The sequence below is a fragment of the Myripristis murdjan genome, chromosome 17 (genome assembly GCF_902150065.1).
Source record: "Myripristis murdjan chromosome 17, fMyrMur1.1, whole genome shotgun sequence".
NCBI lineage: Eukaryota > Metazoa > Chordata > Actinopteri > Holocentriformes > Holocentridae > Myripristis > Myripristis murdjan.
This window is the reverse complement of record NC_043996.1, coordinates 890405-906109: the sequence shown is the minus strand read 5'-3', so window position 1 is coordinate 906109 and position 15705 is coordinate 890405. Positions and strand designations below refer to the sequence as shown.

The 15705-nt window shown below is 39.5% G+C and overlaps 1 protein-coding gene across 1 annotated transcript; it reads right to left on the bottom strand.

Moving 5' to 3' along the window:
• Window positions 1-643: 643 nt before the first annotated feature.
• On the bottom strand, window positions 644-15378 carry LOC115375858 (histone H3.v1). Its single transcript, XM_030075439.1, has 6 exons — window positions 14721-15378; window positions 13634-13848; window positions 13327-13536; window positions 10044-10606; window positions 7293-7384; window positions 644-3977 (listed from the first exon to the last, which is right to left on the bottom strand). The coding sequence occupies exons 1-6, from the start codon at window positions 15135-15137 to the stop codon at window positions 3885-3887; spliced, it is 1590 nt and encodes a 529-aa protein (XP_029931299.1). The 5' UTR covers window positions 15138-15378; the 3' UTR covers window positions 644-3884.
• Window positions 15379-15705: the final 327 nt, after the last annotated feature.

Genomic DNA, 15705 nt, shown 5'->3' with positions numbered 1-15705 from the left:
AAAAAAAAGACACATCAAGTTGAAGTATCTGACCAGTTTTGGATAATATTTACAGGTGAATGATGATCACAAGTTATCATTCACAAAGGATAAGACCATGTATTCCCTGTGTGCGCTTCTACAGTAATTCATGTACAGTGATTCATACAGTAATTCATGTAGTTTGGGAAGTGTGCAGTGGCAATGACTGGGGGCTGGAGATGGATGGGTAGGAGGAGGTCTGACTGAAAAAGCATAGCTCAGAGCAGCTCATTTAAAAAAAAAAAAAGAAATTAACTTGAACTTGTTCATTTTTGGAACTATGAACTGAACTTGAAGCTAGTTCTTGTTAAGTGTGGACTTGCACACTTGGATGACTTTATTTCGGTGATGGAATACTGGTGTGAAGAAAGTTTGAAGTCTCTAAAAGTTCATTTTCATACCCTAGTGGAATGAATGGAAACCAATGACAGGCTTAAAGGGAGGAAAACGATATCAGAGACCTAAAATACGACTGCTTGCTTTTGGAAAAGATTAGAAGCCAATATTATGCTAAACATGCAAAATCAATAGTATGGTCCTTTAACAAAAAAGCAAAGGAGCACTACTCTTTTTTTGCTTTAATCAGTCCTAGATAGTGAAAAAAAAAAAAAGCACAAAAGACTTAAGAGACACATCCTTTATTGAAGATGACATCACCAGACCTTTAATTTGGCAATAATAAATAACTGAAGCTGAAGGCAAAGAAACAACAACAGAGCCAGAATAAAGATACTACTAAAGAAAAGCTCAGAGAGTCTCAGCTGTCTAAATGTCTCATGTAGAACACCTGAGCAAGTAGTGAGTGATGTTACCCAGTGTTTCCGCTATATTCATTCAGAAGTGGTGGACCACCACAGCATGAACACTAACACACCTGTTCAAGAAAATCTGAACTAAACTGAACTAAATAACATAATGATCAAGTGCATTTCTTTCTCAAAACACAAACAAGTATAAAGTCTGTGTAAAATTTGTTTTATAATAAGTAGTTACATAGTTGAAATGATGTCATATACTGCACTAAAACTAAAGCTGAGACCAAAACAGTGATGGGAAACCACAACTGCAATGAAATTGTAGGGCAAACACTGAGCATATAGTATTCCAGTAGTGTAATACAGTAGAGAGATGACATGCTGAAGCAAACTTTGAATCCGCCTGGCCCTTGTCATTGCAGCTATATTATGGTGCATTCAACAGATCTCAGAATATCAAAGCTTTGGACTTGAAACCTCACAACTCTGGGCTTCATGCATCAAAGCATTTAGGTCAAAAAGTATAGAGCACAGGCTACATTTATCTATAGACAGCCTAGACTTGTATAGCAGCTTGCAGCCTAATATAATAACCAGGTAGTTTGAACTTTGGCAGTATAAATTATATCCTAGTGCAAAGGAGAAAACATATAAAAGCATATACCACAGTCAAAATTAACCGATTTAATGGTGAAAATATAATACTGACACATTTTTTGTTGTTGTTAGCTTAGCTGATTTTATTTTGGCCTGGCATTTGGAAATTTTTTTCTGAGTTGATCTGAATGCGCCTTCATTCCACAACAAGCTAAGTAAGCCAGGCCTAGCCCTTCTTAGTGCTGTAGTGCAAACCAAGCTAAAGTAAACCCAGGCTATTTGAATTGACAAACCAAACAAAAAACATCTCCTAAAAATCATGGCAAACCTTGAATTTAAAATGGCCATTCCCACACAACACTTGCTACAAATAATTTTCTAGTCTCTGAATATATAAGCAGGATTACTAATTAGGTCATAGCTTTGTTAATAAATAGTATTTTGAGTAAAAATACAGTACCATAAATCTCTCTTGTTAGTAATCAGTAAAGGACATAAATATGTAAAAATAAATAAATAAATAAAATCTTTACCAGACTTTAGAGTCAGATATTAGATTCATTCAGCAGTGTGCATGTCATTTTGCGAGACACTACAGCAGAGCTTTTAGTATGGATGTCACACTACTGCTCCTACTCTAAAATTTAACAAAAAAAAAAAGTGCTGGTAGCAAACATGTGGCACTGACTTCCATAAAATCATCATGGTAACACATTATTTAAGAATAGCTCATTTCAAGAGCTTTCAGCTTGAGTACCCTTTAATGTCCACATTGGATGTCAATAGGTCTTGGCAACAATGGCAGAAAACAGCTGTTTGGAATTCCAAACTTACAATTGGAAGGTCTACACAACAGTATAGACCTTTTTCACAGTGGCCATTTTGAAATGAAATAGCAGGGTAAACATGTGCCACTGATGACATTAATGAAGGTTCTGTTCCAGTTAGGTGTAACAGAGCCATTCCAGTGAGCCAGCATGCACAACACCAGGGCCCTGGCTCTGTTAGACCTAAATGGAACAGAACCTTGATTGAACCTCGATTCATATCAGCTGCTGCTGTGAAAAAGGTTCTACTGGACATGATTGACATGAACTGTTTGTTCATTTCATTAGTAATACAACTGACCAGTTTTGTGTTAACTGCCAGCTTGTTAAGCTAGCAAAGATTTGGTCAGCAAATCTTGGTAACATATGATTTGCACAATCGAAAACCTTATGTAGCTAGTGGCAAGTAGATATTAACATTAACATTACTTGCTTTCCTAAATTAGCCTGCTGGCTAGTTAACTACCGAACAGTGTATTTGGGTGAACTGAGCTGGCTCTTGTCATGTCACAACTGGAGATTAGATTGAAAGACATGGACGTTTACTATGTCACAGTAAGCGTCATTTGGAAACAAATCTTCCTTATCACACTTTGTCTTGGAACATTACTGAACTACAGCCACACCACATAAAACATAGTACTTGTCATAGATTTGTGATGCAACTGCAAAGCCAACCATATCCAGAAAATATCCATAAAAAGCAGTACTGTGGACCCAACATGACTGACACCGGTCTGGGACATCCAACTCTTCATCAATGGCTAGTTAAAAAATTGCACAAGGGCAGTGATTTTCTGAAGTCTATATTGGCACCTTAGGGTTCCAAGGAACTGCTGTCAAACAACTGGCTGAAGTATGTTGTAACTAGCATTCCAAATCTCTGCATTATGGTGGCAGCTTGAATCAAATGCTATATGCTGTTAGTCCAAAAAAAGGGGTTTGTACAGAAACATTTGAAAAGCACTGCAGTACAATAAGCATAACTTCATGATTATAAATCTCAGTATATATCAATAAATAGTTTAAGTTGTATCATAATGCAATATATTTAACATCTATAAAACAAAGTGCTGCAAATATTCAACATTACAGTAGAATACCACTGTTTTTGTGGTCCCTCTGTTATTTGGAATAACATAGAAGCCACATAACAGTCAAAAACAGTAGTAAGTAAATTGCTTACTGCCAACAGGAGTCAAAATCTCAGACTGAACATTTTACAATTATTATATATCATTGGCATTTTGTGCTTATTTATAAGTACCACAGACCTCCAGGGAATACACCTTAGAAACTGATAAAAGTCATTACATTTTATGAAATTATGTAAACCAGTGTGTGAGCTTTCATAAGACAGGCAGCTCTTCCGGCTGTACAGCCACAATATTTCACACACTACACAGAAGACTAGTATTGCCTTTCAAAGCTGGACTTCTCATACTTGTCCAGCCAGGGACCCAAGCTGAATGAATTTGCTCTCTCATCTTGGGTTCCAGGCTCATGAAAGAATATGAGTCCCATTCTCTTGTCATCTGGGGTCACATAGAAAACAAGGTTGTGACCAAAACTGGGTCCTAACCCTTGGTCAACAAACATTGCTATAGACAATAGCATCTCAGACTTCAAAAGGTGTATTTGAAGTTTGGATTTTGATCAGCTGGTAGTCCGGTGCTGCTGTTGGTCACTCCTTTTTCTGATTAGCTAGTAGGCTGGCCTCCCATCGCTGTGCCATGGCATTCTGTCGTCGTGATAATGAAGAAAGGGCGGGGGGGAACTGGAGGGAGGGGGAGATTCATCTAAACCACTGGAACCCTGATACAGGGATGGACGTTTGCATGGATAAACAGGATGAGATGGATAGAAGAAACAATGGAAGATGGAGGGACAGATACAGGAGTGATGAAGGAATGAGCCAAATGAATTAATGTCTCCTAAATTGTGAAATAATGGATTACAGAAATTAATCAGCCACTGACTGATTAATTAATCAATTGGTTCACATGGGCAAAATAACAAAGGAAAGAACAAGTAAAAATGAGAAATTAATTGACAAATATGTAAATAAAAATGAACAACAGAACATGGTTTGTATGCGTCATGCAAACCTCGATGGACTGATAATTAAAATAATCAAACACAGTAAAACATAGTGAACATTGGTGGTTTCCTATGTTCTTAGCAGTGTAACTACAGTCTTTATTCAAAATAGTCTTGTATTCCTGACAATGACCACTGCCTAGAAAATATAACCAACCTTTTTTCGCTTTTTGATTTCTCCTCTATCTCTTCTGGTTTTCTTGTCTACTGTATTGACTGTACTTGCACTGTTATAACACTGCATTGTAATCTATTGTATCTATTGCATTACTTAGAATGGTTGACAAGGCAGTATAATTACAGTAGATTACTGAAGAAGAGTAATATAGATCCCGACATTTTTAATAACTATCGTCCCGTATCCAACTTACTATTTTTAAGTAAACTTTTAGAAAATCTTGTTTTTATCCAAGTAAATGACTTTTTAAACTTTCATTCATTTTCCGAACCGCTTATCCTCAAAAGGGTCGCTCATTGAGCGGAAGGCAGGGGAAACACCCAGGACAGGTCGTCAGTCCATCACAGGGAAGACAGACAAACAATGACATTCACACACACACACACACATTCACACCAAGGGGTAATTTAGTATCTCCAATTCACCTAACCTGCATTTCTTTGGACTGTGGGAGGAAACCGGAGTGCCCGACGGAAACAAAATTTTAGCAAATATCAATCTGGTTTTAGGACGAACCACAGTACAGAGACAGCCCTTTTAAAGATTTTAAAAGACATCAGGTGTAGCTTGGACTCACAAAAACTTACAGTCTTGGTTCTACTGGATCTCAGCGCTGCCTTTGATACAGTAGACCATCATATCTTATTAAACAGGCTCAGGACCCTGATTGGCCTCTCTGGTACTGTTTTTAACTGCTTCAGCTCTTATCTCTCAGATCGACGTTTCTTTGTAAGTATGGATACATGGTCCTCAGGGACCCATGAAATCAAGTGTGGGGTGAGCCCCAGGCTCAATTTTAGGTCCAATTCTCTTTAATTTATACATGCTTCCACTTGGGAACGTCATCAGGAGACACGGCATCAGTTTTCACAGTTATGCAGATGATACACAGCTCTATATCGCTGTGTCTCCTGATGACACAGGGCCAACTGACTCCCTTCTTAACTGTATTTTAGACATAAATTCTTGGATGGCAGAGAATTTCCTACAGCTCAACCAGGACAAAACAGAGGTTTTAGTTATTGGTCCTGAAAACAAGAAAGAGAAACTTTTACCTAAACTACAACATTTTAAACTCTCACAATGTGTAAAAAACCTCGGCGTCATTTTTGACTCTGAGCTCAGTTTTATTCCGCACATTAAAAATGTAACTAAAATAGGTTTTTATCATCTCAAGAATATAGCCAAAGTCTGCCTGTTTATTTGCCTGTTATCTCCAGTCATTTAGATTATTGTAATGCCCTGCTCTCTGGTCTTCCCAAAAAGACCATCTCGAATCTATAGTTACTCCAAAATTAAGCCGCACATGTGCTGATGAAGACCAGATCAAAACTCATCTTTTTAGTTTGGCTTTTAACTGATTTCTTTTACTATTTTTACTATATCTTTTACTATCTTTACTCTTTTATGCTATTTTATTATCATTTATTTATTTATTTTTCTTTCTTAAATTGTTCTTAGTTTAGATTTATGTTGATTTCTATCATTTGACTACTGCCTTTTATATATTTAGTGTTTCCAAATCTTTTACTCTTTTAGTTTTTAGGTCCAGTGTTTCCTCATTGGGAGAATTCAACTGAAACCAGAAAAGTTGGTTCCAAGCAGGAATTGAAAAAATATTAGGACCTGAAGTGGGCACCATGTTAACAGCCGTGACAACAAGATTGGGTGTTAATTAGGGAGATTGAGGTGTGTGCATGTCACAACCCCAGACTAAATTATCAACAAGTTAAAAGAAAATTGAAGAAGGAGTACAGGGACTCCAAGAAGGACCTAGTGAAAAGTGCCGCTGGACGGGATACTATGGGGGATATTAGAGCTCCTTGATGGTGTGCTGGTTTGCTGGGTCACCAGCGAAACCAGCAGGTTGGGGCTGAATTCAGACACAGCAATGCTGAAGTCAGTGGCCAGTGATCTCACCTCGTAATTGGTCCACTTCAAACTGGTGCAAAAACCCTGAACAGAACCAGTTTAAGAGCAGTTTGATCTTTTTCTCAAAAAACCTTTGAAGAAGGACTGTCAAAGCCATGCACTTGGACTTTGATGATATCACAATCTAAAGTCGGCCGTACATTTTGTGTTGTAGTGGATGGGCAGTCCATACTTTTGAAGCTAAAAGCTGGGTCCATACTTCCTGCAGACATGGATGTGACCAGGGTTATGTGGCAATTGTGGGTCCAGAGACACATTTACTAGTTGTGATAGGTGTGAAAGTGGTCATACACCAGTGGAAAACACACCAAGAAAAGTATGTCTTTTTTTTTTTTTTTGTAGAAAGTAAAACCAGGGTAATACTGTTTTTCGACAGAATTACTAGCAATTAGTAATAGTTACCATATAAGACCTCAAACAAAACATGGTAGTACTATGGTTATGACAGTTACCATAAAGTTCCATAGTAAGACTGTTGTAGTACCATGGTTAAGAGTATAGTGATCATAGTTACCCTTACGTACCAATGGTTATGACATAAAACAAAACATGGGAAACCAATTTTCATAAGGGCTCCTGTAATGGCTGGCTGAACAGAGAGGCAAGATAGAATGAAGTGGGAGGGAAGATAGGGAGCATGAACCAAGCCTTAAACACTTTCTACCTTAGTAATGACACAACAGAATTAATGTGGATGATTGTGCTGCAGGCTTTAGACTTTGTCACCAGTAAATGCCCATGTGCATATCTCTGACATATCAGACATTCCTTCTTTAGGTTAGCTCTATAGGTTCCTTGGTGTGTGTGCATTTGTGTGTGTGTGTGTGTGTGTGTGTGTGTGTATGTATGTATGTATGTGTGTATGTGTATGCACAAGCCTACCTTGTGGTCACAAGACAGACTGGATCGCTCCATTTTACGGGTCCTGGAGGGGGAGGAGGGGGACGATACACATCTGTCTGGAACCTCAGACACTGGAACAAACCATTCAGGCACACAGAGGGTGAAACCAGATTTATCATCAAATGAGTAAGTAATTTATCCTATCTCCTCCAGCATTTGATTCAATAAAGATGAACAAAATGGTGCAAGCAAGCAACCCATCATCTGCAAACATGTGGATCATCTTCACTGCTGCCCCTTTGAATCTCTAGCTATATGTTCAAGAAAGGGGCAGAAAATGGACACAGAGGAGAGGTGTTACATCCAATGGGTTGCTTGCTTGCAACATTTTTTCTTACCAATGGGTTTAATGTGAATACCAAAAAAAAAAAAAAAGAAAAAAAAGAAAATAATGTTGGTAAGTGATGGTAAGTGTTGGTAAACTCCCAACTAGTCCCAACAGCTACAAGGTCCTTTTTTTCTTGGCTGTTTAGTTTGTAAAAATTGTATGAATCAGAGATTACAAAATCTAGATTTGTTTTAAATTTAAAAATAATAAAATATAGCTTCCCTGACAGTAGCTTTGCTGGAGTTCAACTACTTCCAGTGTTAAGTAATTGGTAGCTTGCAAAACTATGCTTTCACAGCACCGTCCTCAACACTGTGTAATATGCCCCAATTACTAACCAGTTGGGAGAAGACACAAAAGAGAAAGCTGACAAACAACAGCTGTGTCTCAAAAGCATTCATACTCATTCTAACCAGATTTTGAACATGTAGATTATGATACTGTTCACTCTGAGGCTGTTCCCACCTGGTAGTTACAACCATCCTGAGAAATCTGAACACAAGTGGACAGCTGTCAGTCCCTCTGTACATGCCTGGTATTAAAATGCGTCTCTAAAGAGAGAGAGAGAGAGAGAGAGAGAGAGAGAGAGAGAGAGAGAGCGCTTGTGAAAATATTAGATAATATGAATATTGTCATAATGAAATCCATTTTATTTATTTACTTATTAATTACTTATTATTATTTGTATTATTTTATGTATATCATCACTCACTGTTTTGTTACCTGTCTGTCCAAAAATGCTTTGGCAATATTGTATATAATTCAGTCATGCCAATAAAGCTTATTGAATTGAACTGAATTGAGAGAGAGAGAGAGCGAGAGAGAGAGAGAGAGAGAGAGAGAGAGAGAGAGAGAATGAGAGAGAGAGAGAGACCTTTGACTGTAGTATTCCTATAGTAACTATCATCTAGGGTAAGTCAGAATGTGTTTAATTGCATCAGGGCATGAAATTTAAGAACTGCTGTTGCCTCTGAGTTATATATGGAAGAAAAAACTCTATTCAGTCCATCCTGGGACACATGTCTGTTTATGCTTGTAATAGCTATAATGCGATGCAGACACAAGCGTCCCAGACCACCCCCGAATGTGTCCTGAGGGATCAGATCTCAGGATGCACTGAGGACGCATTTCTGCTGTTTACATCTGTACTTAGAGGTGTCAGCTTGTATTCAGATTTCTCAGGACGGTTGTTAATACCAGGTGACAACAGCCTCACTGTGAAAGTATGAAAATGAAGTATACTCAGGAATGCCAATAAGCACTCAACTCACTAAGTATTTTGACTGGGAAGTTACTCCATACTGCAGAAAGGAAGGAGCTACTCATAGCCTATGTCTCAGGAGGCAACAGGAAAATGGGAAGTTTATCAAAATCAAAAGTAAAGTGAAAAATCTGTTGAGATATTGGTATTTATTCACTATCTGTTTTACAAATCTGAAGTTGGAAGGTGGGAGAAGATACCCAAACATAGTTTACATGATGGATGTCTAGTGTCCTGTCCAATTAGTTAAAAAAAAAAAAAAGTAAAGAGTATGTTGAATTTCTATCATACTTGCCATAATTGCCAAAACAGTATACTATGGAGATGAATACAGTATGCAGTGTTAAGTTGTATGTAGTATGCTTTTGGAGCACAGGGAAAGTCTGAATATGTTTTGCCTCCACGCCACACACACACATTAAAGGGATATTTCACCCATAATGTATCATTTTCGGATCTAGTACTCACAGTGTGCTGCCTTCAATCCCCGAGAAAGTTTTACTCACTAACCTTCACGGTAAACTCATATTCCAAAAACTAGAAATCTCTGATCTCATGGAAAAAAAATAATACCTAATTTTACAATTTTACAACAGCAAAATTCTATCAAAAGTTCTGTTTAAAAAGCTCACACTCATCATGCTGTATAATCCAAGTCTCTGGTATCCAGTTATATGTGCATTTCTTCCCAAACACACAGATTTTCACTTAAAACCAGTGCATGCATTTGACTGGATGGTTGTGCACACATGCTAAACTTTAAATAGCGTTTTACTGTTATAAAATTGTAAAATTATGCATCTATTTTTTTCACTGGATCAGAGAAGTTTAGCGTTTTTGTTTTTTTCATGAAAGATTCCAAGTTGGGGGATTGAAGGCAGCGCACAGTACTTGATATAAAGATTATGGTTGAACTACCCCTTTAAAAAGAACACATTCAGGTCTTGAGGAGTGGGCAATTTCCACATTAAAACCACATGGCCTGTGGTTGTTTTAGTCCCATAGTTACTTCTTGGTGCTGCCGACTTTATAAAGTACCCTAATCTCAGCTTTCAATACAATAAAATTGAAATCAAAGAATTCAAAGGATGTGCTGGTTCAGCTTCACTATTTTGCTTCAAGTAAAGTGAGTGATACGAACCGTTGTAGTTTATGTTGTCATTCAGGCCAGGCGACACCAGCACTGTATCGTACCTCTCTCTCTCCCTCCCTCTCCTCCACTCATCCTCTCTCCTCTTCCTCCACTCCTCTTCCCTCTGCCTCCTCCACTCCTCCTCCCTCTGCCTCACCATGCGGATCTCCTGCTCCACCAGCGACTGGCTGCTGAGGGAGCGCAGCTTAAAGAACGGATTGGATGTGAACGTGCTCTCCTGAGTTTCCGTTAATACGGGGCCAGAGTTTAGGCAGAACTCGGAGGCGCTGCGAAAGATCAGATTGGAGGTTTCCACAACAATAACATTTGCAGCAGGCACACTGTCCAGGCCCCCTGGCCAATCACAGAGGCCACCTGGAGAGAGTAGGCGGGTCCTGGACGCAGAGTGTGAGGAGTCAGGTTCCAGGATGATAACATTATTGGCAGTCATCTCGTGATAGACAGATCGAGGAAGGGAGGAAGAGGAGGAAGTGGAGGGGGAGATGGACAGGGTAGGGGTGCGGCAGGCTGGAGGCCGAGGGGGAGATCGTCCTGTCTGGAGAACGGCTGGTCTGGACCCAGAAAGGCAGAAAAATCACAGTAAGCCAGCCTGAACTGAACATATATGGGGCATGACAGCAATATAAGTTCACTTTGAGCTGTGGTTCCCATCAATAGAAAACAGGGTTTTGAAGACTGTTACCAATATTTAATTAAAACTTGATTAAAACTGCTGATAGCACATATTTTGTGCTGATATTCAATAACATTATATCCGACCATTTCCATTTTTTTCTATTTTCTTTCTTGCTTGCTTTTTTTTTTTTTTTTTAACAAATGTTATTTTGGTACTTGCCTATTTTCCCCCATGTTTTTGAAAGAAATCAAGTAAATTTGCTCAGTTTTCAAATGGTTGTCGTCTTCCCATAGACAAAAGGTGTAGTACTGAATTCCACAATTCATTACTACATGTAAATAAATTATCGCTGAATCTTGAAAAAACAAACTTCATGATATTTAGTAACAGAGGGAGAGACACTGGTGCTTCAATTAATATTGATGGTATTGAAATTAATAGAGTAAGGGAAACCAAGTTTTTGGGTGTCATACTGGATGAGAATTTGTGCTGGAAATCACATATAAATTATACAAAGGTAAAAATATCAAAAACAATTGCTCTGTTACACAAAGTACAGGATTCACTGGATAACAAAGCATTGCACATTTTATATAACACCATGATTGTTCCATATCTGACCTACTGTATTGAAGTATGGGGAAATGCCTGTAAAACATACAGTGGTCCCTCGTTTATCGCGGGGGTTACGTTCTAAAAATAACCCGCAATAGGCGAAATCCGCGAAGTAGTCAGCTTTATTTTTTACAATTATTCTAGATGTTTTAAGGCTGTAAAACCCCTCACTACACACTTTATACACTTTTCTCAGACAGGCGTTAACATTTTCTCACTTTTCTCTCCTGTTTAAACACTCTCAAAGTTCAATAAGTCCAATATTATAGAATGAACGCATTCTGTACTGTACAGGAGACACGGCACGGAGGAGATTGATTGACAATGGTCTACAGTCCCTTAGCCAATCAGGACGCAGAACACAATGCGCGGGCTCTCCCTTAGCCAATCAGGACGCGGAACACAATGCGCTGTTGTTAAAAAAAAAAAAAAAAGCATGCAAAATTGAACTAAAAAAAATCCGCGAAACTGCGAGGCTGCGAAAGGTGAACCGCGTTATAGTGAGGGACCACTGTACTCAGTCAATTTTCATTTTGCAAAAAAAAGCCATAAGAATAATCAGTAGAAAACGATATAGAGATCCAACAAATCTATTATTCCTTCAGTTAAAATTGTTGAAATTTCAGGAATTAGTAGATTATAGGATTCTGCAAATTATGTTTAAAGCTCATAAAAAAAACTTTACCAAACAACGTTCAGAATAGATTTGAAAAAAGAGAAAGCAAGTATAACTTAAAAGGAACAGAGATCTTTAAAAAACCAAGATTCAGGACTAAATTGATGGAACGTTGTGTTTCTGTGAAAGGAATCAGTTTATGGAACAATCTGAAAACAGAAACTAAAGAATCCAAATCAAACATTACATTTAAAAGAACAATTAAAGCCAGTATGTTAGGGAAACATAATGAAATATGTTAGTTATGTTTGATTGTCATTCCTATACCCATTGTCATGAAAGGTATAAATATCTTTTTTGTTGTTGTTGTTTGAATGGTATTAACTGAATTGTAACTTGGGAACTAAAAAGGAATCTGACTGTCGGGGTTGGCCGGCAGCTATTTTATGTTATTTCCAGTTTACTTTGTTGTTGTTGTTTTAAATTATGTTTTTTGTAAATGGATTTCTTCGGATAAAGGGGCAGATTAAATAAGATTCTTCTTCTTTCTGCTCCCTTTCATTCAAGATCTGGGAACGTTTGCATTTATATGAAATTGTTCTTTTCTTTTATGAATGAATGAAATAAAGAAATAAAGAACAATAAGTGTGTGATCAGACATCATATCAGCAGTGGAAAACACTGACTGGCTGATCTTGGCCTAATCCTATACACAGAAAAAGGGGGAGATGGTTAGACTAGTGGACCTGTAATATCTCCCAAAAAAAAGAAGTTATTTTTCAATATAATACGCGAACAACCACAGAATGGCTCTTAAGAAGTTATTTCACTACTGTACTACTATTATTTGATGCATTTTTTTCCAGCACTCTTAGCCTGTTAGCCGCTTAGCCAAGTGCAGGAACATTATATTGGGCTTAGCCTCCATGTTGTCTGCTGTGGAAAAGTTTCTAAAGTTGGGATTCAGATATTGACAACGAGAGGAGTGACACTGAAGCCGAGTACAGTGGTTACTCTGAGGATGAAAACAACAATGAATGAGAAGATTCAATCCCAGACTGAGATTATGATGTGACTGCCGACCCACTAGCCAAGGCTCAGAGGGAGAAGGAGCTAAATTTACTACACTGGCCACAGTGCACGTTATAACATGCAAACGTCCTGTTTTTTTTGTTTGTTTGTCTGTTTGTTTGTTTTCTTTTTCCATTAACCAATCAGTTGGTTGAAGAGTAGGTCAAATTTCAGCCGACCAAGATTTTCTTTGGTTGACTGCAGCCCTAATGGTGAAGGCTATAGTACAAGCGTACAGAACCATAGTGCAGGCCTATCGAACCATTTTCAGTACTTTATAAAACCCCTTTTCTTAACGTTGTAGTAAAGAAAAGCTCTGGTCTCTGCATGTATCTTCCCTCATTTTTGCTTACCTGGGTATAACCAGGCCCTGGGCCAGCATCCCTCTCTCCCTGCGGTGTCTCTCCTCTCTCTCCAGAGTCAGTCGGATCTCTCTCTCCACAGCACTCTCTGGTTCCTCCGGAGGGCTGCGGTATGAGGTATCATCTAGGCCTGAGTCCTCTGAACTGGGGGACAGAGTGGAGGACAGCGGGGGCTCCCTGGGTGGCTGGTGATAGACCTCTCTTTGACAGATGAAGAGAAAATAAACTTGAGTCAAGTTTTAGTTGAATTCAACTAAAACCAACAAGACACATTACAGCTGTTAAGAGTATCTCCTACCTGTGTTTGAGTCTGGGACTGCGAGTGGGAGGGTACAGCGAACTGTGGGTGCCCTGGAAGCCACCCTGACTTCTGAGACCTGGCTGGGGGAGGGGTTGACCTTTGACCTCCTCTTCCATCTTTCTCCACTGTTGGCGAGCCAACAGGAAGTCCAGGTGCTCGGTGGAGACATTCTCACTGCGAGTCTCCTGGTGGATGCAGAAATCTGATGGAACCTACCACAATGAGTGAGAAAGCTGAGAATCAGGATTAGGCTGAACGTTAAAAGACTGAGTACATAAATGTATTCTAAGACATTATGTTAATACTCCAGCAGCAAAATGGGTGGCATGGAAATTTTACAGGGTGGTAGATAGATAGATAGATACTGCAGATAGATAGATAGACAGACAGAGAGACAGACAGACAGACAGACAGATAGATAGATAGATAGATAGATAGATAGATAGACAGACAGACAGACAGACAGACAGATAGATAGATAGATAGATAGATAGATACTGCAGATAGATAGATAGACAGACAGAGAGACAGACAGAGAGACAGACAGACAGATAGATAGATAGATAGATAGATAGATAGATAGACAGACAGACAGACAGACAGACAGACAGACAGATAGATAGATAGATAGATAGATAGATAGATAGATAGATAGATAGATGTGATATTATTTTCACTTCACTGTTTTTATACAGGACAGTAGTGGTGCTATCTTCCTCTCATTGTTAGGGAGTGCTGGATAGTGACTGAAAGCTCTAGTTGCTAACATTAGCCTCCTGCCATTGAAATGGACTTCCCCCAGGCCCCAGCTAACATTCTTAGGAGGTTAGCATGTGGAGCATCCAGTCAGTATCCAGCACTCATTAACAATGAGAGGAAGAGAGCACCACTACTGTCCTACATAAAAACAGTGAAGTGAAAATAATATCACAATTTTCAAAATGGGTGGACTATCCCTTTAAACCATTTAAAAATTTGTTTGGCTTATGACTAATTTCCCTATGAGAAAAATGAATGGAGCATTTCAGCTGTGTTGTGACACAAAACAAAGAAAGGAAAAATGAGATATAGAGGGGAGCCTTACTCTTCTGTCAGGGTCTGTGGAGATGATTGAGGAGCTGACAGAGGAAGATCGCAGGAAGATATCACTACCTGGCCTTGTCTGCTCTTCTTCCTCATCATCATCACCCCTCCTCTCCTCGATGCCAATCTCTACCTCTTCCTCTCTCCCTTCCTCTTCCTCCCTCTCTCCTCTCATCTCCTCATCTTCCCCTCTCTCCTCTACCTCCTTGCCATCTCCACCGCAGATGCCATCTTGGCTCCTTTCATTTGTTTGTTCCTGCTTGGTGACATCACATGGTACGGAGGCCAGCCATTGGTCTTCCCCTGCATCACTGTCCGAGGATACAATCGCCAGCTCTACCTGGAGACAGTCGCTGAGGTGACTGTCGCTCAGGTCGTCTCTGCCACCTTGCTCACGGCACCAGCCCTCCTCCAACATGGCCACCGCCGGCTGCTGCAAAGGATCTGGTGCAACAGCTTGGTGCTGTCCTGCCGGACGGCACGGTGGACTGTCCGAGAACACGAGGAGGACGTCCTCTGTTTCTCCACTTCGTCCATCCGTTAAATCTGTCTCTTGTGTTTCACCGTCTTTTTCCTCTGTCACTCCTTTCCCTCCATCTTTTATCCCTGCTTCTCCTCTCTTTCCTTCCTCTGTCCCTGTTTCTCCTCTCTTTCCTTCCACTGTCCCTGTTTCTCCTCTCTTTTCTTCCACTGTCCCTGTTTCTCCTCTCTTTCCTTCCTCTGTCCCTGTTTCTCCTCTCTTTCCTTCCTCTGTCCCTGTTTCTCCACTCTCTCTGTCTTTCTCTTCCTCTCCCCCTCCATCTGTATCTGGTGGTTCTTTACTTTCATCCCCTTCTTCTCCTACTTTGTCCTTCCCTTCTATTACAAAGAAGAGATAGTCTTCATCACCCTGTCTACCTCTTTTTCCCTCTTCTTCTCTAACTACAGCTTCTGCTCCCTCCTGCTTATCAGTGATTGATCCCTGAGCCCCAGAGGCTTGTGGGTAG